This window comes from Etheostoma spectabile, chromosome 7 (assembly GCF_008692095.1).
Source record: "Etheostoma spectabile isolate EspeVRDwgs_2016 chromosome 7, UIUC_Espe_1.0, whole genome shotgun sequence".
Lineage (NCBI taxonomy): Eukaryota > Metazoa > Chordata > Actinopteri > Perciformes > Percidae > Etheostoma > Etheostoma spectabile.
The window spans coordinates 5033082-5053524 of NC_045739.1; the positions used below are offsets into that span (position 1 = coordinate 5033082).

At 41.3% G+C, this 20443-nt stretch overlaps 2 protein-coding genes across 9 annotated transcripts; one reads left to right on the top strand and one right to left on the bottom strand.

Annotated features, from left to right (window-relative positions):
* Window positions 1–753: 753 nt before the first annotated feature.
* raf1a (Raf-1 proto-oncogene, serine/threonine kinase a) lies at window positions 754–14241 on the bottom strand. 4 transcript variants are annotated; one of them, XM_032521760.1, is made up of 18 exons: window positions 14148–14241; window positions 11060–11297; window positions 10793–10905; window positions 10553–10655; window positions 10299–10456; window positions 9672–9761; window positions 7613–7766; window positions 6522–6641; window positions 6328–6352; window positions 5063–5178; window positions 4290–4407; window positions 3994–4078; window positions 3653–3829; window positions 3507–3553; window positions 3254–3372; window positions 2973–3104; window positions 2048–2182; window positions 754–1939 (listed from the first exon to the last, which is right to left on the bottom strand). In XM_032521760.1, the coding sequence occupies exons 2-18, from the start codon at window positions 11258–11260 to the stop codon at window positions 1799–1801; spliced, it is 2034 nt and encodes a 677-aa protein (XP_032377651.1). In that variant the 5' UTR covers window positions 11261–11297; window positions 14148–14241; the 3' UTR covers window positions 754–1798. The 4 variants fall into 4 exon arrangements, with proteins under 4 accessions (XP_032377651.1, XP_032377650.1, XP_032377652.1 ...); XM_032521759.1 differs by lacking the exon at window positions 14148–14241 and adding an exon at window positions 12935–13431; XM_032521761.1 differs by lacking the exon at window positions 14148–14241 and adding an exon at window positions 12935–13430 and having other exon boundaries at window positions 6582–6641.
* A 1351-nt stretch (window positions 14242–15592) lies between these two features.
* Window positions 15593–19766, top strand: cnbpa (CCHC-type zinc finger, nucleic acid binding protein a). 5 transcript variants are annotated; one of them, XM_032521767.1, is made up of 6 exons: window positions 15624–15718; window positions 16780–16841; window positions 17709–17820; window positions 18141–18206; window positions 18441–18639; window positions 18784–19766. In XM_032521767.1, the coding sequence occupies exons 3-6, from the start codon at window positions 17712–17714 to the stop codon at window positions 18899–18901; spliced, it is 492 nt and encodes a 163-aa protein (XP_032377658.1). In that variant the 5' UTR covers window positions 15624–15718; window positions 16780–16841; window positions 17709–17711; the 3' UTR covers window positions 18902–19766. The 5 variants fall into 5 exon arrangements, with proteins under 5 accessions (XP_032377655.1, XP_032377659.1, XP_032377657.1 ...); XM_032521765.1 differs by having other exon boundaries at window positions 15625–15718; window positions 17709–17826; XM_032521764.1 differs by lacking the exon at window positions 16780–16841 and having other exon boundaries at window positions 15593–15718; window positions 17709–17826.
* The last annotated feature ends 677 nt before the right edge of the window (window positions 19767–20443 follow it).

Consider the following 20443-nt stretch of genomic DNA (forward strand, 5'->3'; position numbering starts at 1 on the left):
TTCATTTTGGCCAGCCAGTGTGGCTTCTTAGAATGCAGAAATAGAACAGATATACACATATAGTAAAACTGTTGTAAAAATAGATGCCTAGCGGTCAGCCGATGGTTTTGCTCATATTGTGTTGCTCCACTTTTGATGACATGGTCTATTTTACCCTGTGATCAAATAAGATAGAATTTATAAAGCTTCTATCATGGTTTTTGCTTCAATTCAAATTCAAAATAAACATTTTTTTTCTATATTTTGATTACAGCGAATATTCCAATATTTACTATACATTTATACCTGGCACTGAACTAAGTCAAGTAGCTCTGCCCAGCAGGACCTACACGTTGGATGTTTACACTTAAACAAAATATAACTGTCTTTTTTAACCACCACGTGTCCCTGCCTTACTGAATGATTGTTGTTCTACTGAGCTTGTCAGTGGCTATGCAGTGCACTGCAGCATCAGCCAATGGTGGAATCCCCTGGTGGCGTGTCTGGACTGGATTCCCTGCGGGATTACACCACGTTGCCACTGCTACAGCAAACATTTCACCCTGCCACAAAGTCTTGCACATGCGTGGGATTTTACTGATAACGAACAAGAAGAGGGACTGTATAATCTGATGTCAACTGACCACCTCACCTGCTTCCATACCTGCACTTGAAATTAAGGTCAAGTAGTCAAACATTACCCATGCAACATAGAGCATGTTGACTATACATGATATGAAGTAAAACAAATACAAGGAGCACATCTTTGGCAAAGTAATTTAACTTAATTTTATTAAAATATTGAATAGACAACTTTCTCACCAAGTACACAAAAACATTTAACCTCCTGAAAGAGACATCAAAAAAAAAAATACAAATTAGTTTCCAAATCATTTTAAACATTTAAGACAACCGCCAAATGTCCAGCTCATGATAGCCTACCCATGGTGAGGACTGATAAGAATGTGTGTTTACTCAGCGCCTTTAAGCAAATGTGTAGACTGTTGAAACATAACCGTTGCTTTTGCTAAAATGTGCAAATTGAATTTTTCCGTCATCACTCGTGCTCGCTGTCTGACAGGCTATAAGTCCTCCAACATGACCCCAAAATATAAACAATTAAAAGAACAAAAAAAAAGGACAACAATTTCCCATATCTACGCAATTATCATTTACGACAATGCATAATCAACTACCACTGTGCAACTAAAGGGACTACATCCAACGGCTTTGTGATATCAAGAGGAGGTGAATTGTGCAGGATCTTAGTCCAGGCTTTGTTTCCTCTTAAGGCATATAAGCTTGAAAGGTCCTCTTCATCAGAAAACAGGGCTGCCAGATAGAAGGGTGTGCTTCACATCCCAGAACCCAAATCAAGAGAGACACATCTGTCTCTCTTGAGCTTCCTTCAGTGTCCATTTATCGTCGTCTTAGGTAGGTGTGCGTGCATGTATTTACAAACTTTACCAAATGCAATTCCACTGTGGAGACTCTGCCTACTTCCTAATACATGCAGTGATGAAAAGCAAGGCACCAACTCGATGCATCTTAAGCCATCCTCTTCACGTGTACATCCCAATGCAATCCATCATCACTCACTCCCTTCCATTGTAAATCTCAGAGGCACTTCCCTCTCTCCTCTCTCCCTTACATATTCTATTGATTAGCATGGGTCTATGTATGATTGCATGTACATCCTTAGGTCTACATTTCTATCTGTATGTGGAGAATTTTGGGCGTACTGAGCATTTGGACTGTTTGGGATATTTTTAAAGAGAAGGAGGAGGGTGAGGTGTAAGGGGCAGTGCTATCTGAGCTTCTAGAAAACAGGCAGTCTGGTGGAGGTCAGAGTACAGGCATTGATATCCTCAGTGTGAGAGGCTCTGTGCAGGGACGGTTCTGAGGCACTGCGGTTTATCTTAGGTAGGGCGTGCTGGAGAAGCTCAATGGACGACAAGATCTAAAAAAAAAAAAAAAATGCATCAAAAGTGAAAAAAAGAAAAAAGATTAATTAAACAAAACTCTTTTTGTTTAGCTTTAGTTTGTCTACAATTAGACTGTACTTCACCTGCGGGAAGAGGGGCCTCTCGTCCTTGGACTTCTTGATGCAGTCGGCCACCAACCTCTTCATGGCTTTAGGGCAGTTCTTGTAGAGCTTACTGAGGTCTGGAGACAAATAGCCTCTTCCCACCATGAAGATAATCTGAGAGGAGGGAGTCACACACAGCAGATAGACTGAGGGAGTGTGTGGAGCTTTTGGAAATATTTCAGAGTTGAGCTATTGATCCAAGTCAGTGTGACAGTAAGGACACCTGATCAGTCCTAAATCAGCAGTCAATCGCAGAGATATTATAGAAGTACAGCCCGTGGGCCAAAGGTGGCAAGCCTCTGAAACACTGCAACTATTGTGAAGGCATGATGCAGCAGAGATAGAATGGATAATAAGAGCACTCTATGTGCTTTCCAGTTCAGCAGTGCATCATAACAGTACTTATGGGCACACTTTGTACTTCAGCCTATTTTGAATACAAACACAGTGAACCAAACTGAACAAGGAGCCAGACACGATCCAAACCAGGTCTCATGGCCTGTGGGAGGACGACACAGAACACACACACACACACGCACCCCTTTCCTCACCCACAAACAGGGTTGTGTTACGGGGTCTAAAATTAGGCCAGTGGCTCCAGGACGCCCGTCTCTGTTCCATGGTGGGCCTTAGGGCAGCTCCACAGACAGCGACCCAGTGTCTTTCCACCACCTTCAGGCCTTGGCTGTGCAGCCTGACACTGGGACCCAGGCGAGGCCTAGAGCTTAGGAATATGTCTGACTGTGGGTTACAGCTCTGTTTTACACGCCCAATTTAACAAAGTAGCAACAACTTGCAGTCTTATTACAGCATCTCAATGCCACCTATATACATGTATAGAGCTGTACCACTAAACTATTGTCACCTGACATACAATATGACATGTGAAATGATGAGACTTTACCTGATCTCTAGTTGCTATCAGGGAGTATGGGAGCTCTCCCGTCATCAGCTCAAAGAGAACAATTCCATAGGAATAGACATCAGACTGGAAGCTGTAGGGGTTGTTATCCTGCATGCGGATAACCTCAGGAGCCTGTGGACATACAGATTTTAAAAAGAAACACAAGGGATGATATTTTATTTTGGGATTTTTATATATTTATTTTATCCGTTTGTGTTTCAAAACGTGTCTCAATGAAGTCTTCTTATATGCTTAAGTGAACTCAAAGCTGTGTTACTGACCATCCAGAGAATGGATCCAGAAGGCTGCTCCACCTGATGAGAGCCGCTCCATCTGGCCTTCACCGTCGCCAGACCAAAGTCTCCAATTTTCACCGTTAGCCCTTCATGCAAGAAGATGTCTACGCTGCTGTCAAGGAATCACAGCTAAAGCACACTGAGGAAACACACATCCTGGTCAGTAGGAGGATTACACTGCACTAAGTAATCACACACACACACACGCACACACCCACCCACACGGTTGAAAGGATACTGTTGGACTTCATGTCACGATGAATGATGTTCTTTGCGTGCAGATAGCTAAAAATGAGGAAGAAAAAAAAAAAAAAAAAAAATCAGATGATATCTTGAATCCTTTTATTTTTGTTTATCAGTAAAGGTCCATTCGTCAGGGCTTACTCCATGCCCTGAGCTGTCTGCCTGGCGATGTCTATGAGCTGGATTATCTTGAAGTTTGTCTCCAGGACGTGAATGTGTTTGTAGAGGCTGCTGCCTTCACACCACTGGGTCACAATGGCCAGGTTGTCCTTCGTCATGTAGCCCATGAACAACAGTATGTTGACATGTCGTGTTTTCCTGTGACCAGAAGAAGAGCAAAAGAGGAAATCACCAAAATGAAGATAAAAAAAAAAAGTTTGCAGTGAAGATGATTCACCAAGAATTTACCAATTTGTTACTTTCAAAACAGCAGAAAAACACAGCTTAACAAAAACACCCAATGTATCGATGCCATTTCTTACCTCAAGACTGCCACTTCATTTCTGAATGCCTGAAACTGCTCTGGTGTGGGGTCAGTCACCTTCAAAATCTTCACTGCTACATCACCTACAACGCAAATAGTCTGCTCAGTTACCACTGACCCATAAAAACCCAATGTGAGCTCATATGAAAAGCCATGCAACATGCACACGGATCACTTTTCAACCATTGTATGTGTCAGGTAACTGATTTGAAAGTGTTAAGTGTAGTATGAAATTGTGAAAGTGCTAGTGGTTACACCTGAATGTGCCCTGCCCCATGTGAAATGCATTCCTACCATGCCATTTCCCTTTGTACACAGTTCCAAATGAGCCTGAACCAATGCGGGAGTTCAGATAGACCTCACTGGCCTCAATCTCCCAGTAGTAACTGGAGTCCCGCTTGTCCCGAGGCCTCTGGATAAACAGAAATCACAAGTAAGGTAGATTGCATAACTGGTCTGAAAGTATTTACTAATATACACACCCCACACACACACATACATACACATATATATATTATATATATATCACACACATATACACCATATATATAATATATATATATCACACACATATACATATATTATATTGTGTGTGTGTGTGTGTGTGTGTCTTATTATATATAATATATATACATATAACACACACACACACACACACACACACACACACACACACACACACACATATATATATATATATATATATATATATATATATATATATAATAATATATATCTATAATAATATATATATATATAATATATATTTTTATATATTAATATATTATAAACACACACACACATATAAAATATACATATAAAATAACACCACACACACACACCACACACGCACACGCACACGCAACAACACGCACACAAAAACGAGACTTAAACCCCGTACCCTACACACTAGCCAAAAGGAATGTAAAGAGTACTAGAATATTTTACTCAAATAAAGTAATATTACTCCAATACTTCATGAAGAAGTAAAATGGCTGGGCTTTAGAAAAAGAATAGCCTAATTCATTGCCTCCTCTTCTGCATACAAGACAAGACATAGGTCTTACGATTTTATTTTTCTCCTGAGTGTTGAAGGACGGGGCCCTCTCTCGCTGGGCAGGTGCAGGGGCTTTGGACTGGGGCTGGGACCAGCCTGTGGGGCTCTGGCTGGGGGAACTCCCCGCTTCAGGAATACAGAGAGAAGGTTGAAGCGATTCAGGATGGAAAGAAGTCAATCATTTACTACTGGCTGTCCAGGGAACTCTATGTACATGTTGAACTTACATGTGGCACTTTGTAGTTTGGCTTTTTTGAAGCTATTACTAGTACGCTAGCACTTTGAAGCTAACGCACTTCAGTTTGTACCTTCATGGTTGAATGCACTTACTGAAAGTGGCTTTGGATAAAAGCATCAGCTAAATGAAATGAAATGTAATGTAATAAGGTTTATATAGCATGTAAGATAGGTCCGCGAAAAAAAATTTTTTGGGGGCCAAATTTATAAAATTGATTATTTTCCCTAGAAACGATATTTGTCTTTTTACAAATGATTCACTTCAATATTTTCTGTTTATACAGTACTGCTGACAGCAACTACATATCTGTGACCAGCTAAACAGACCGGAAAGTAGAAAATCAATATTATGTACTTCTTTACAAGCAAAATAAATGTCAATGACAGACATGTGATGGGCATTCTTTTTAGAAAATGAGTTTTTACAAATGTCTTATGATATAGTGTCAACATGATATTCTAAGTGCATTATTCAACTTTTATTTTTGTTAGAAATGTACTCTACAATTCTCTAGAATATATGGGTGCCAATCGAATCAGCACCCATTGGGAAAGAATCGAATCGGGACAAAGGCATATCGTCCCAGCCCTAGTGTCAGATAGCAAAACATAACTTTTTAGGATGTCACTAAATGGAATATCAGAATTCTCTCTAATCTAGTCTTCTCTATTTAACAATATGCTACACAACTGTCCTCCTTCATGCTTGTTATCAGGCTCACCCTAAAAAAATGAAGCTATCGCATACAGATTAGTGTTGTATTACCACTTCTACTCCTTAGCTATTAGTACTGTCTGTTGAATATGATGGGTAGACCTCAATGTCCAATGCTGTAATGATATATTTCTATTTTGGAGGTAGAAGCGGATGGCTAGATAGTCAATAGACAAGGAAAGTTTTGAATTTGAACCCCTAGGTTTTAAATGAATGCACAATTAAAAAGGGGGGCGGGTTAGTGGGGTGGGTGAAGGGAGGAAGTGTGTCATGCAGCACAAAAGTAAAACGACAACATGACGAAATGCAGAGCAAGCACTTACCAGAGTCATGATCACGCATTGCATCCTAGAGAGACAAAAAAAAAAAAAGAAGACAATTCTGTCAGCGTGTTCAAACAGTAAAACATATGCTGTGCAGTCACTCATGGTTTGATTTCAGTACAAAGATGTGAATGCAGATAGCCTGTTTGCAATGCATGCCATTCAGACCGCACACAGACGCTCCGCTTTCTAACCTTTTCTGGACTCTCAGATGAGGCCTCAACAAAAGACTGGGAGAAGTGCACAATACCTACTTTCCTCTTCAGCCAGAATCTATGGCACCAGGAGCTGGGGGAGGTATTCAGGCAGTCTAGCTACTCCCCAGCAGGGTACACAATACAACAGGGCCAGTGAGGTCAGGAGGAAAAGGGACACAGTAAAGGAGAGTAAGGAAGGAACGATGCAAAGAGTGATGCCCAGGTTACTTCCTGGACAGAATATAGAGAAGATATTCTACAAAGCATGTAAAACTAGTGAGCTGATTATGCAAGAACATGGACAGTGAAAAAGCAGAAACTAGAACTACACAGGGGGAAGTCAAGTGTCGCATATTTTAAAAATCGCTAAAATAAGATGCCATCAGGGGAATTACAAAAAACAGGCCGAACCCCACCCAGGTGGAATGGATTACATAACACAGAAGTAGATAAGAGGTAGAAAGATGCAGGGCGAAGATAGTTGGGATGCCTAGAGACGTATGTAGGAGATATTTTAGGGAGTAGCTTTGAACAGCTTCAAAAGTGTCCTGTTATTGGCTGCAAACAGGACCCTTTTGAAGCTGTGGTGGAGGGGAGGTCACTGAATAAACTGTTGTCATGGGTAACCCCGACCACCCTCTCCACCCCACACTGGTCCAACAGAGGAGCACCTTCTCTAAGAGTCTCTGACAGCTTCGATGTCGCACGGACCGCTACAAGAAATCCTTCCTACCACAGGCAATAAAACATTTTAACACTTCATCACTGGGTGGTAGATGCAGTAGGACATCACAATACTGCACTAAGTGCACCTTGCACAATAGGTTTATCTCTAGCTTTATCAATAATAGTTAAACAGTTCATACATTTTTATTCCCAACCTGTATACATTTTAATTTATTATTTCATGTTCATTGTATCCTGTTATTTCACGTACATTCTGTATGTGTGCTGTGTGTCTGATAGTTTGCTGCTGCAACACCGGAATTTCCAATCTATCTATCTATCTATCTATCTATCCATCCATCCATCTATCTATCCATCTATCCAACCTACAGGAGTACCCAAGAAGTTCGGTGTGTAGTTACCTCAATCATGCTGCTGTCTACAGGCATGGTAGTGCTAACCATGTGGACGTTGGGCGTGGAAGTGGAGCGCTGTCTCTGGGAGAGCCAGCCGCCTGTGGGTGTGTAAGGCGTGGTGTAGTTGAAGGCATGGGGGGTGGAATATCGGTGGGCTGAGCTGTGAAGGTGAACACGGATGGAATATTACGACCGAGCAGCTATTATTTTGTCTACATCTTGTGTCACTGATTTGTCACTAAAACGACACACAGTGTTGACATTTGACAAAAAAAGCAAACAATGAATGCTGGGACTTCTTTAAAATCGGACTGCCATGGGTGTGGTGGTGGTTGATGCAGGGGCTTTCTGGTTTCATTTCTGTCATTTTCTCTCACTTTCCCCATTCAAACTTCATCTGTTTATATTGTGCCATCAACAACCTGCTACCACACATGCAAAATCAATAAGAGGCCTGCTATATTCGGGGTGGGGGGGCTGCAAAAAAATAGCACTGTGAGAAAATAGTTCTTGGTTAATTTTGTTGTGGCCTTGCCAAGATCAGCATTGGCTCAGCTAGTACAAAGCTCACCAGCCAAAAATGTTAATCTGCAAACAATCCAAATGTTAGTCTAACTTGAGAAGTTCATTTTTACAAGCCCAAAAATCTAGTACAGTTGAAATATATCCCAAAACAGCCCTGTCACTGGATTAAACTGTGCTGTACTGTAGCTGTTGGTTAAAATGGGGACAGTGGAAGCTGAGTGAGGTGTATATAAACAGAGATCATATTAAATAACACTTATGACCATGGAGTGCACTCCTTGAGAGCAATCCCCCTTCTGGCAATACATGACTATGTTTCAAAAGAGTATTTGAGATCGCTCTGCATGGAACAACTTGATACTTTGTGAGCACTAATTTGGCAGCTCAGAGTGCTTTTTAACAATTTTAAGTGCTCCTGAAACAACAGGCTCTTTTCACACATCTCATTACATCAGCACTTGGACTGGTAAGCCCCCATAAAGCTGAGGACGTTGTCTTAAAAATAGGATTCCGTTCATTTAAGATTAAGGTTCTTGCCACATTAGAACTACGGCTGTTTTGTAATCGAGCACGACAAATAACAGAAAATGAGAAAAGGTCCTCATGGCTTCCTAAACCTGCCAATGTATCTCCACATCTATTACCAGTACACTCATCCATTACCTCATTTTTATTATTCACAGCAACTTAAACTTTATTTTTTTTCCTTTCTGCGTTGCCAGCAGTTTGCCGTTCACGTAGCACCCCACATGTTTTTGACCTCTTGTAGCTGTTTTTGTATGAGAGGGTCCCGGTTTTGTTTATCTTGTGCACACGAGACATGACAAGATATGCGGCAATGATCCCGTAAAGACAAGGCAAGAGGAAACTGTTAACATTTACATAAACATGGACGCAAACAATGTTGGATTTGAAATACCTCCATAAAAGAGAAACGGCTTTGCAATTGTTTTACGAGGATTGGACACATTTGTTAGAGCTCAAGGACGGCGCGCGCACACCACACACACACACACACACACACACACACACACACACACACACACACACCACACACACACACACACACACACACACACACACACACACACACACACACACACACACACACACACACACACACACACACACACACACACACACACACACACACACACACACACACACACACACACACACACCACACACACACACACACACACACACCACACACACACACACACACACACACCACACACACACACTTTGAAAACTCTACAGGGCCCGACTAAAGACAAGTAATGTCCTTTCCTCTGAGGCAAAAGAGGAGGGCTCAATTCCGCAAAAGCATTTTCATATAGTTTGTATCTTGTGTGTGCATGCAGATACTCGGTTTTCCAAAATGTCTCATTAGTGCATGTATAATTTGCACCTGAGAATGGGAAGAATGTAATCTTGAGGTCAATAACTACTGTAGGTACGTACGGTATGTAGCCTATACTCCTAAAAACATTGAGAGGATGGGTTATGGATTGGTCATGTATTAAAAACTTCGCCTTACCTTGGAAATCGTGATAAGGATTCTCTCATTCGCCGGGACGTCAGCGGGGGAAGTGACGGGGCACCGCTCTCACCAGGTGTGGGACACAACCTGAAGATAAAGAGTGATAGAGAGTGAATCTCTCGTACCATACACCTCGTGGGAATGTGTGAGCGCTTAATCAAATAACAGCTGACTGCTACAGACGGCAATGGTTGTCAGGTGAAAGGGCTTATCTGGGGTTATAAGGGCTGACAATGATATGGATCTTTCAATGCTTACGGTCTGTGCAATAGGTTGCATGCAAAATACCACCAACAAGCTTCTATTCTCAATGTGAGTATGCAAATCCATATATACGGGCTTAGACCTAATCAGGAGACGTGTGGCATCAGCAAAACCAGCTTTATCTCAACAACACAATTTCTGATGCACTATGAATCCAACTTCAGATTGAATTAAATGATATACACATTTTATATAATTTGTATTCTATATGGCAAGCATATCTGTCAGTTATATTTCTATAATGAATTATTCGGGATGTAAATGTTATTCTATTACAAAAAGTATTGTTACAGAATGTACTGACAGGTTACTGATGGCCTTTCTGACATTATGCTCCCATTTTAAGGTGAAGACACTTACAGGAGTTGTCTGATATTGCTCCAGTCCACACACATCGTGGGCACTTTGGTGCTACAATGCTCATGGAATTTGTAGCCGCACGTTTGGCAACGGAAACCATTCAAAAGAAACTTCTGGCAAATGTCACAGAACGCTAGTTTCAGATACGTTTTCCGAACCTGGAAATGACAGGGGAAAAAAAAAAGTCTTTCTTTAGCAGTAACCCTTTGCAGGGACTTGAGTGTGAGGATATTGTAAAAGCTTTAGCTACTCACAAAATTATGCGTTGTCAAGGGAACGTGATCTAAAACCTCCACCAGTAGCTCTTCTCCAATAAGGGAGGTGCAGTCAGTGTTCCAATCCATCCGTAATTTTTTACTGGTGCAAGCAAAAAAAAAAAGAAACAGGACAAAAGGCGTTGCATGAAGGGGTATCAAGCAAGCAAAAATAACCACAGCGGGAAGGAATGTGATTTGTACAATTTCTGATCTTGCAAACCCACGGTAGCAGCTCACCTCCTCTGTCCTGGATGCAGCCTAAAAACAGCACAGCACTGAGGTTGCAGACCTCGCACCTTTAATGCTTTAATCAGGCAACTGTGCAGGGTCATTCCTGGTCGCACGTTTACCTGAGGGACAAAAAAAGTATTAATTCCTCTGTTGACTGCCATGATGTAAGCAGCTCCGTACTACTGTATGTGTTCAACAGCAGTCATTCTGCAGCCTTATTGGAAGTCTGGAAATCAGTATGCCATCTTCTGCATGCAGGAAAGATCCACTCACCACAGTGCGTTGCTGGTTCGGGAGGTAGACACGGATAGTGCTGCTCGTCTTAGAGTCGGGCATCTTGCCGTCATCTGAGGAGCGACGCTGACAAGGAAAGCCCTGGACCAGCGTCGGGGAAAGGCACGGGCCCTCGAACGCAGAGTCCTTCATTCCGAAACCGTTGCTCAGGGTCTTCCACGCGCCCTGGAGGTGCTCCATTAGTAAAGCCAAGTGCACTCAGTCTGTCAAGTGCACTCTGAAAAAAAGAAGAAATGCACACAGTATTACCAGTCCACATGCTTAAGAGCTCACGACAAGAAGTGACCACCTAATATTACATGAGTTCTCTTTCTTCTGTGTGAGAATATCGGTGGTGTGCAAACTTGGTGTCGAAGTTAAGGTTTGGGCTATGACATCGAGAACTTGTTGGTTGTAATCTCTAAACATCATCTCCCCAAGTGCAAGACGTGATGCCATAATTAGGGCCATTTCAGGGTTATGTATGTTAATAGCAAGTATGACAGGAGAAGGAAAGAGAATATGTACTTTTCTGAACTTGCTAGTGGTTGTATTTGCTTATTAAACTATGGGCTCAACCCTATACTATAGCAATAGTTTTAAGAATAGCAAGTGGCATTTTTTTGGCATAACCCTAGCAATTGGAGCAGGGAGCAGCAGAGCAATGTAGACACACACACACACACACACACACACAACACACCACACACACACACACACACACACACACACACACACACACACACAGAACAGGAATCTCAGGTTGTTACAGAATTCAGCCTTACATGCACTCAGACTATTTCTGCATGGTCTGGCAATTAAAAGTCAACAGCTTGTAACATTTAGTATCACAATGTTCATATATAATGAAATATAGAGGAAAAGAATAACTTTAATAAAAACACTGGTGCACTAAATAAAAACATCTATGCTTCTTGAAAATAAGATTATTTGTTAACTATGCCATGGCTTGACAAAACTTGGCTGATTCTTGGTCTTCATTTTCAGTGTGTATACCTTATTATAATTATCTCTGGTGAGTCCTAGACAAAGACATGTCAACAATGAAGAGATGATTACTGCAGTTAGTGGTTAGCTGTCACACACACACACACACACACACACACACACACACACACACACACACACAGGTGTGTCATCAACACAGAAAAGCAGGAACTTGGAAGATTGCGGGTCTTCCACCCTTCCCACCATGCTGCAAGAATGAAGTTCAAAACAAATGCTGTGATCCATCCAGAATAGGGCTAAAGTATCAACAGAAAAAAAAAAGTTAAGTCCAGAATAATTAGACTCCTGCTGCTTAGATCTGTTCTACATAACAGATCCGTCTACATAACACAGTCGACTTCACAAACCCACAACTATTGTTGCATCCACAGAGGGGATATCTTTGACTTGGATGAAGTCATAAAATGTAGGTGAGGTCAATGTCAGCAGGTTTGCATATTTTGGGAGACTTACGTGGGCTCGCTGACTTTTAAACGCCTTCAATTGAGTTCCAATGAAATCCAACTTACTACTAAACGTAGGCCTACCAGTAAAATAAGCCTGCTAATGAAAGGCTTGCACGATTTACACCACTACAGAAGCTATTGGTGTTTCTATAAGGCCTGGTAGATCCAGTTATTAGTGAGAAATTGCCTGTAGGCCCTCAGAGGCGATCTCTCTATCGTTAAACTTCACTGCTCTGCTCTGTTCTCTCTCTCCATTCAAATTCCCCTTGTTCAAACGATGCATGTCGTGGTCATGCGCCTTATGGAGAAGCATTAACAAGTTGAAGTTAGTTAGTTTTTTTTTCAAAAACATAATTCAAAGAGTAGCGATGCTAAGAGCCAGTGGCCTGTGTGTGCTTACCAAGAGAAGTTAGGAAAGTTGTGCTCCGCCATAACTTCAGGAAAAAGTGGCGTCGGTGACATCATCATATTTGCAACGCATTCAAAGGAAAAGGAAAAAGTCGAAGTTGGTGAAGAACCTGAAATTGTATCAAATTGTGGATCCGGTAAAAGTAGCAATAATGGAAGACGTGGAGGTCACAGGCGGGTCTCTTATACCAGCCACCCAATACAATAGGCTAGAGGAAAAGTTTGATCTCCCAGTCGTGGTAAATGCGAGAAGAAGAAAAAAATCCGTCGGACCCTCAAAGCGACAAGGCGAGGGATAGCCTACGCTTAAGTCCCGTGAAGAACTTTCAAATTAAAACTCCGATAATTGATCGGCGCTGCCTCGCTTTTAAAATCAATATTTACGTTGTTACGGAGAAGGTGAAAAGGTTTGAGTTGGTGTCGTGCGTCCGTCTGACGCCAGTGATTGAAACAGGACCTCGCAGTCATAACAAGAGTTGCAAGCATCATCAGCATTACTCCCACTGCGCAATCAGAGCACGATATTTAATCCCACCCACTATGGGAAAAGACTGGATTTCGCTTATCATAAATGAAACGCACATTTTGAAGTGTTGGTTTCTAAATATATCACCATATTTTACAGCACGCTTATTTAAAGTCACATTCTGTGGCCACTATACGTCGCGTTGAGCCCATACAAGTTCATTTTCCCTAAAGGCAATGCATGTAAAACATTAATATAGTTTATCAATGCATATGTGTTAAAATAATAGCTGCAAAAGCAACTTTTGAAAAAAAAAAAAAAAAAATCGGCCCACTACCGGTTTGGAGTAAAGGAGTCTAGGCTTATCCATTATGGACTCCAAGTGCACCATCATCTGGAGATTTGGGGACAGTGCACCATTGCAGCATTGGACATTATTTCGGAGCCTTTCTGACATTCATGACAGCCATGCTACATTTTACACATCTATTCAAAAAAAAAAGACAATAGTCAACTTGTAGTATGTAGGCTACTGAAAAGGTTCCACCTCTAGGCCTAATATTAGGTGTGAGGATTTTCTTTAAATTGAAGGAAATGCACAATTATTTAGTTCGTGGATTTGTAATGGTTACAAACATAATAACAGACTTAAACATAAGCTTTTTGTTAGCCAAGAACACACCTTATCCTTTCCAAAACTGCTCTTGAAACAGTACAAGTGTGAACCCTCTACACTCACCATGTGTTCACCATCTCTACAGCATCCCGGTCTGGGTCCCCTGAGGTACCCTAATTACAGATGGCCCATAGGTCCTTTCAGCAAGCTGGAGTTGACACCATCTGAAAATAAAACAGCTTCATCAACATCCCGGTCTGTGTGACTTGATGGCTTCAGCATACATTGTTTCCATAAAGAAGCAGACCATTTTTGCTAGAAATCTAAATCACAAACCCATGCTATATTCCAATTTTGCGTTCATTCTGCCCGTCTAACTTTCCAATTTAGTCTATTTTCTAAGAGATATCCCATCTAACAAATAACAGACATGCCAAATACTGTGTCAGTGAAGAGGAGGGCAGGGCTTTGCATTGTAGAGCGTTTTAAGGTACTCCACCCCACATGCAACAGTACAAGTGTATTTTAGCCAGCATGGGGTAATCTGGTGATCCATGTTTTAATCGATTTAAAATGATGCACCACGGGTTGTTACATTGCCCTGCTTTGTATCTAAGGTTGTCAGCTGCAGAACAAAGACCATGGGTAATAATAATTTCTATCTTGGAGCTTTACAACAAAAGCCACCTTAAGACTGAGATGAATGCATGTTTCCCACTTATTGATCTGACTGAGCACTCAGGCCAGTTAGCTGAGATGCTTGCAGCTCCCATGGATTGTTGTCTCCATCAGTCCACTTGTATTTAAAATATGATGCAATCAGGATTTGTTAAACAAGAAGGGCCCGCACCAGGGTTATCCAATTAGTCTGAAACACATACACACTATTGCCAGATTGTTATGCTATTATGTAGGTCTATTCACACTTTAATACAATTCAGGATTCTTAGGTTTTCCCATTTTTTTAGTAGTTTAACACTCTCAAACAAACTAAGTAGCATATAAATGGGCATTTCAGATGTTTTTAAGAAGTGCACAATTTTTATAAAAAATGACTTCAGTGTGTTAAATTTACTTCTTATATATTCATGTATTATTCATCAGAAGACCACCAAAAAAAGATTGTGATCCACTTTAGTCTGTTTCTCACACACTTCAAATACACTTTCATCTGCCTGGTTAGCTTTAACAAGAAACAGTGGTAGCATTAAGAGATTAAAGAAGTCACCATACAGCCTAATCACACAATAAAGGCTTTTATCACATGAAACTATTTCATATCTATTTTAAGTTTCCTGTTAAAATGTGAACAGTTTGCAATTTAGATCCTCTTTTCTTAATTTTTGGAAACTATAGTATGCCCTTTATTGTGAGTTTAGTCGTAGCTAGTAGTCTACCAGTTGTAGCATATTGCTATTATCTACATATTCCTTCCCCAATGTTTGTCATTAAGTTGGAAAAACAAGTCCAGTCTAGGGAAAAGGAACCATCATGTACCCATGATTGGTTGAATCATAGAGGCGGTGTCCAGACATTCTCGTGTTTGATTGGTTGCTTGCAGAGTATGTGACCAATGACTGTGCAGCTTTTTACTGGATCCTGTGAATGACAATTCAGGAACTCCTGTTCATCACACACCGCATGTAGCGCAAAGAAGGAGGCGTAAACACTGACCGAGCTAGGTAGCCAGCGAGGTAAGCAATAAAACAGCACTGAAATGTGTTTAATCAATAAATATTACATCTGGAAACGTTGAAACGATATCGTGTTAAAACTGGTGATAGTGGAAAATTGGATGTTTGGTCGGGTTTCTTTTTTAAGAACGCACTGGTTGGTCTTAGTAACGAAGCATCGGGTTCTCCGCCCGGCCTGCTAGTAACGTTAGCTCGTCACAACGACTTTGGTGTGTGCGCCCTGCGCGGGAAATTTTGTTTTCACGGTATATTTACTTGAATACCCGGCAGAAACCATCTACGGCAACCCTTCATCGCCCTAAGTGCCGCGCCGACACTTTGTTACTAGGCGGAGAAGACCGATCGTCGACGGAACCGTGCTTCTTGGTCGTGATCGTGAGGCGGTGTGCTAACATGTGCTAGCCAGCAGCGCCAGTGTCTCGCGAGTACGCAGAAAAATCAACGTGACTAGGCCAACGTTAGCGTAGCTTCAACCTTTGGCATTTCATTCCGTTTCACATCGGAAACACGTTGTCTGGTTTACTTACGTGGATGATGGCCCGTAGATTATTTCATAAAATAAAAAACAACGACTCGCGTTATCTTTAATCTTTAGTAGTCCTCCGCCTTGCGATTTTAGCAGATGCTCATCACAACACGATGGGATGGGACTGCCCTTTGGAGCTAGCTTCCCGACTTAGCGCACACAACCCACGGCATGCTTTCATGGTCATGTCTGTTGTGCCGTTAATCGGTGGCGTGTATAGCACCGTGGTGGACTAAACGATCGAAGATGATCTAAAGTCAGCTGTCTGTACTCCAGGGGAAACGAGCTCTCCTGTGGCTACTGTAGAAACATTGTTTCAGCAACTATTTAGTAAAACAGTTATGTAACCCATAACTCGAGGCCCGGCGTGCATTTGGATGGCAATTATAAGCATGGGAAGCAACAAGTTAGCCTTAGCTCTAATACACCGGTTACTTTAAATCCAAATGGCTGGTTTTGTTTCTGGGTAACGTTACTTACCACTAAGAGCTTGGTTACTCATTAACTCCCATTCTTCCCGACCTGATGTCTTTAGCACCGTCAGCAAACGAAGTGTGGCCTATGGCGATCACAGCATGATTCCATTGAGGAACTCGTGTAAGTTAGCTTAGTAGTTAGATGTAGTCTGATGGCCAATAATGATATACACCACAGCTGAAAAATGTACCTGTTTGATTGTAGATTAGATCCCCCTGGTAGTCATGCTAGACTCACCCGTGCAGAACTGGTGGGATGGTTAAGTACTGTACTCAGAAATGAAGAATTGTGTTGAAATAATATCAACCTGAAACCGATTTTTTATTTAATGTTTTTCATGAGATGATTATGTCCATGATCGGTTCATGATGACATGGCACTAATGCCACCTGGTTGCACTGCTTAAACATCCCACCATCAGCTGTCCATTTACTGCTTGTAAACAGCTGCATTGGTTAAAATGTAAGATTTACTGCTCAAAAGGCTTTTACACCACATATGACAAATCGCTAAAGATGTGTGTTGTAGAGCTAAAGCAGATTTAGTTTTTAGTTGTTTGGGGGGGGGGGGCAGTTTATTTTTGCACAATTTAAAATAAATCAAACTCTGTTAGTGTTTGGAAGTAGTGTAAACAGATTAGTCTACTAGTGACGAGAGTAATGCGCTATGTTAATGCGTTAGGGTTTTAACAGCATACAAAGAAGCTTAATTGTTGAATGAGAGGTCACTTTCTAAGCTTCATTAAAGCCAGGATGTGGAAAATTAAAAAAAATATACTGGCACAAATATCCTCCTAATTATTGCCTGTGCCAGGTATGATTTATAATGTACAGATGGAATATTATGATTCTTCCTTCTGTGTCTGGCTGGAAATCCCAGCTAAAATGCGCCCAGTGTAGACAGTGTGTGTGAGTTCAGTGGTGCCTGTAAAGATTTTGCTTTCAAATGAATTTTGTGTCCTGATATGTGTCCTGTCATTTTGTTCAGAGAATGGAAATGAGCAGCAGCGAGTGCTTTGGATGTGGCCGCTCTGGGCATTGGGTCAAGCATTGCCCAAGCGCACGTGGTGGAGGTGGACGCGGCCGGGGTCGGGGACGAGGCAAGGGTACTATCTAATATTCAGGCCACACCCAGTACAAAATCATTATTACAATATTCTGGCTTACATATTTTTCACTACACTTTATCATAGACCACATGACAAATGTTATCATGACAACGTTGGCTGTGATTTGACACTAGAGCTCAAACTGAATGGGTTATTCCCTATGTACTTGTAGTGTGGGGTTACAGATGGGCCTTGTCACAGCGTTCCCAATGGAACATATTCATTTGAGGAGAAACACTTGGGGAAGTTGCAGTCATAAATTAAAATCTTGTCTTCCGTTCATCTTTGCATACTAATGTCTGTCATTCCAGAGCTGTTCTGTTATCGGTGTGGAGACCAAGGACACATGGCCAGGGACTGTGACCAAACTGAGGATGGTGTGCATTGCAGTTCTAATTCTTCCATTTCAGTTCTAGTTAGTTGGTGTGAAGTGCTGTTTTCTTACACCACATTACAGAAGTAATTACAACATTTTGATTCCCATGGTACACACACATAACCGTATAGTATCCCCAAAAATTGAGTATTTCTTTAGAACCAACCTTTTTTGTGACATGGCAATACATTTTTGACAATTGGGTATGTTTATTTCATGTATTTGTTCTGTTTAGCGTGCTACAACTGCCACAGGAGTGGCCACATTTCCCGGGACTGTAAGGAGCCCAAAAAGGAGAGGGAGCAGCTCTGCTACACCTGTGGTAAAGCTGGCCACATGGCCCGTGACTGTGATCATGCCAACGAGCAGAAGTGCTACTCCTGCGGTGGGTTTGGCCACATCCAGAAACTTTGCGATAAGGTGAAATGTTACAGGTGAGTTGACTCGTTGTCCTGTTTTAAATCCCTGTCTTCTCTTTAAAAAGAGTGAGCTTATTGTGTTCCTTTTTTTTTTTTTTTTGATGTTCACTTGAAAGCTTCTTTTTTTTTTTTTGAGCTAACAACTTTCGTATCCTCTAGGTGTGGCGATATTGGCCACGTTGCTGTGCATTGCAGTAAAGCCAGCGAGACTAACTGCTACAACTGCGGAAAGGCGGGCCACCTGGCAAAAGATTGCACCATTGAAGGCAGTGCATAATCAGCGCCCTCTGTTGCCCCTCCTTTTTCAGATTGATGGTTGGTTGTATTATTTTCTCTGAATCCTCTTCACTGGCCAAAGGTTGGCTAACGGAGGCTAGTCCCAGGCCAGTGAGCCTCTCGACATGTAATACAATGAAAGGGGTGAAAAAATATCTTTCTGCATTCAATACAAAAATGTTTTAGTTTGGTAGCGGTGTTATGTATAATGCTTTGTTAAAGAACCCCCCTTTCCAAGCCACTGGTGATCAGAGATGAATAAATGGGACTAAATATGGGAATCTATAGGACCTCTGAGCTTGTGGAAGAGAGCCTCAGTAAAATGAGATAGAAGAAGGGAGTAAATGGAAACCAAACTTCCATGTATGGTTATTTTGGTTTGTTTTAGTGGGATATGAGTTGGCCAAGAGAGTATGACATGGAAACAGTTCATAACATGATGCATTTCAGACCTACGAGCAGCTAAGTAGGCGATAACAAACCACATGTTATATTGCTACGATATAAAAATTTTGGAGGTATTAAAAGAAACGCGTTCTTTTATAGAAATCTGTTTACAATTTAAATATCACTTGGTAGTCCAAGGTAGACTTTTTCTTTTAAAATGGCTTTGGAATTTTTGTTTTTTTACCTTGGCAAACTTTAACATCAAGAGCAGTTGTCAGCAGAATTAGGAGTTATTTGGGAATGAAAAAATGTTTTCACAGAAATCAAAATGTTATTTTTGTACAATATCACTTAGACTACTGTATAAATACCATTTGCTTGTACTCAGTTTTTAAGTCGGAAGGAAAGTGCAACTGAAGTCCTAGAAAATAGAAATGTAATTTTAAACTATCAATAAAGCTGGAGGAGCACGGGGAGGACCTGGTGTCATATTTAATTTCTTGTTTTAAAATGCCTTACTTTTACAGATGCTGGTCCATTCTCAAATGATCTGTTGTACTCTGAGTCTCACATACATGCATATTCACCTCATGAGCCTGTATTAAAAAGAAGCTTAAATCCAAAATGACCTGCTAGATATACACATAAGTGATTTGGATCTGTAAGTTAACGGTACTCAAAGTAAATCTTCCTTTGTTCCACAAACATGTTGTCTTCTTATACTTGGCTGCCCTTCATTAATGTACCTCGGCAAGACATTGCAGCATTAGATCCCTAAAATTTGACCATATTTATCCCAGACTATGAGCATTTGATTTGTGCAGCCACTCTTCAGTTAAAAGGGGAGCTTTGATTCACAGAACTGTTGGGTAAAACTGGAAAGGGGATTCTGGTGTCAGGTCAGGTTTCCCTGCCAAATTCCTGCTGGTTCTCTGGTGCAAATTTAGCTACCCATGAGGCGCATCTAGGGCATGAGGACAGACTGCTGCACTGTGACACCATGCTTATGACTCTGTCATAAAGGAAAAGTTGGGGAGAAGAATGAAAAACCTTTATGGTTCATTCAAAATCCTTAAACATGAATCCCTCAATGGGGAAATTCACACTGTATCCATGTGCAAGTCGCACTGGATATAAATAAGACATTCCATAAAAT

Coding starts and splice junctions, on each gene's coding strand:
- raf1a (XM_032521760.1), bottom strand. CDS start 11,260: ATGGAGCACCTCCAGGGCGCGTGGAAGACCCTGAGCAACGGTTTCGGA. Junction 10,457..10,552: donor CCTTGACAACGCATAATTTT/GTGAGTAGCTAA, acceptor TGTCATTTCCAG/GTTCGGAAAACGTATCTGAA. Junction 5,179..6,327: donor AATGCGTGATCATGACTCTG/GTAAGTGCTTGC, acceptor GTATTCCTGAAG/CGGGGAGTTCCCCCAGCCAG.
- cnbpa (XM_032521764.1), top strand. CDS start 17,712: ATGGAAATGAGCAGCAGCGAGTGCTTTGGATGTGGCCGCTCTGGGCAT. Junction 17,827..18,140: donor GGGTCGGGGACGAGGCAAGG/GTACTATCTAAT, acceptor CTGTCATTCCAG/AGCTGTTCTGTTATCGGTGT. Junction 18,640..18,783: donor GATAAGGTGAAATGTTACAG/GTGAGTTGACTC, acceptor CGTATCCTCTAG/GTGTGGCGATATTGGCCACG.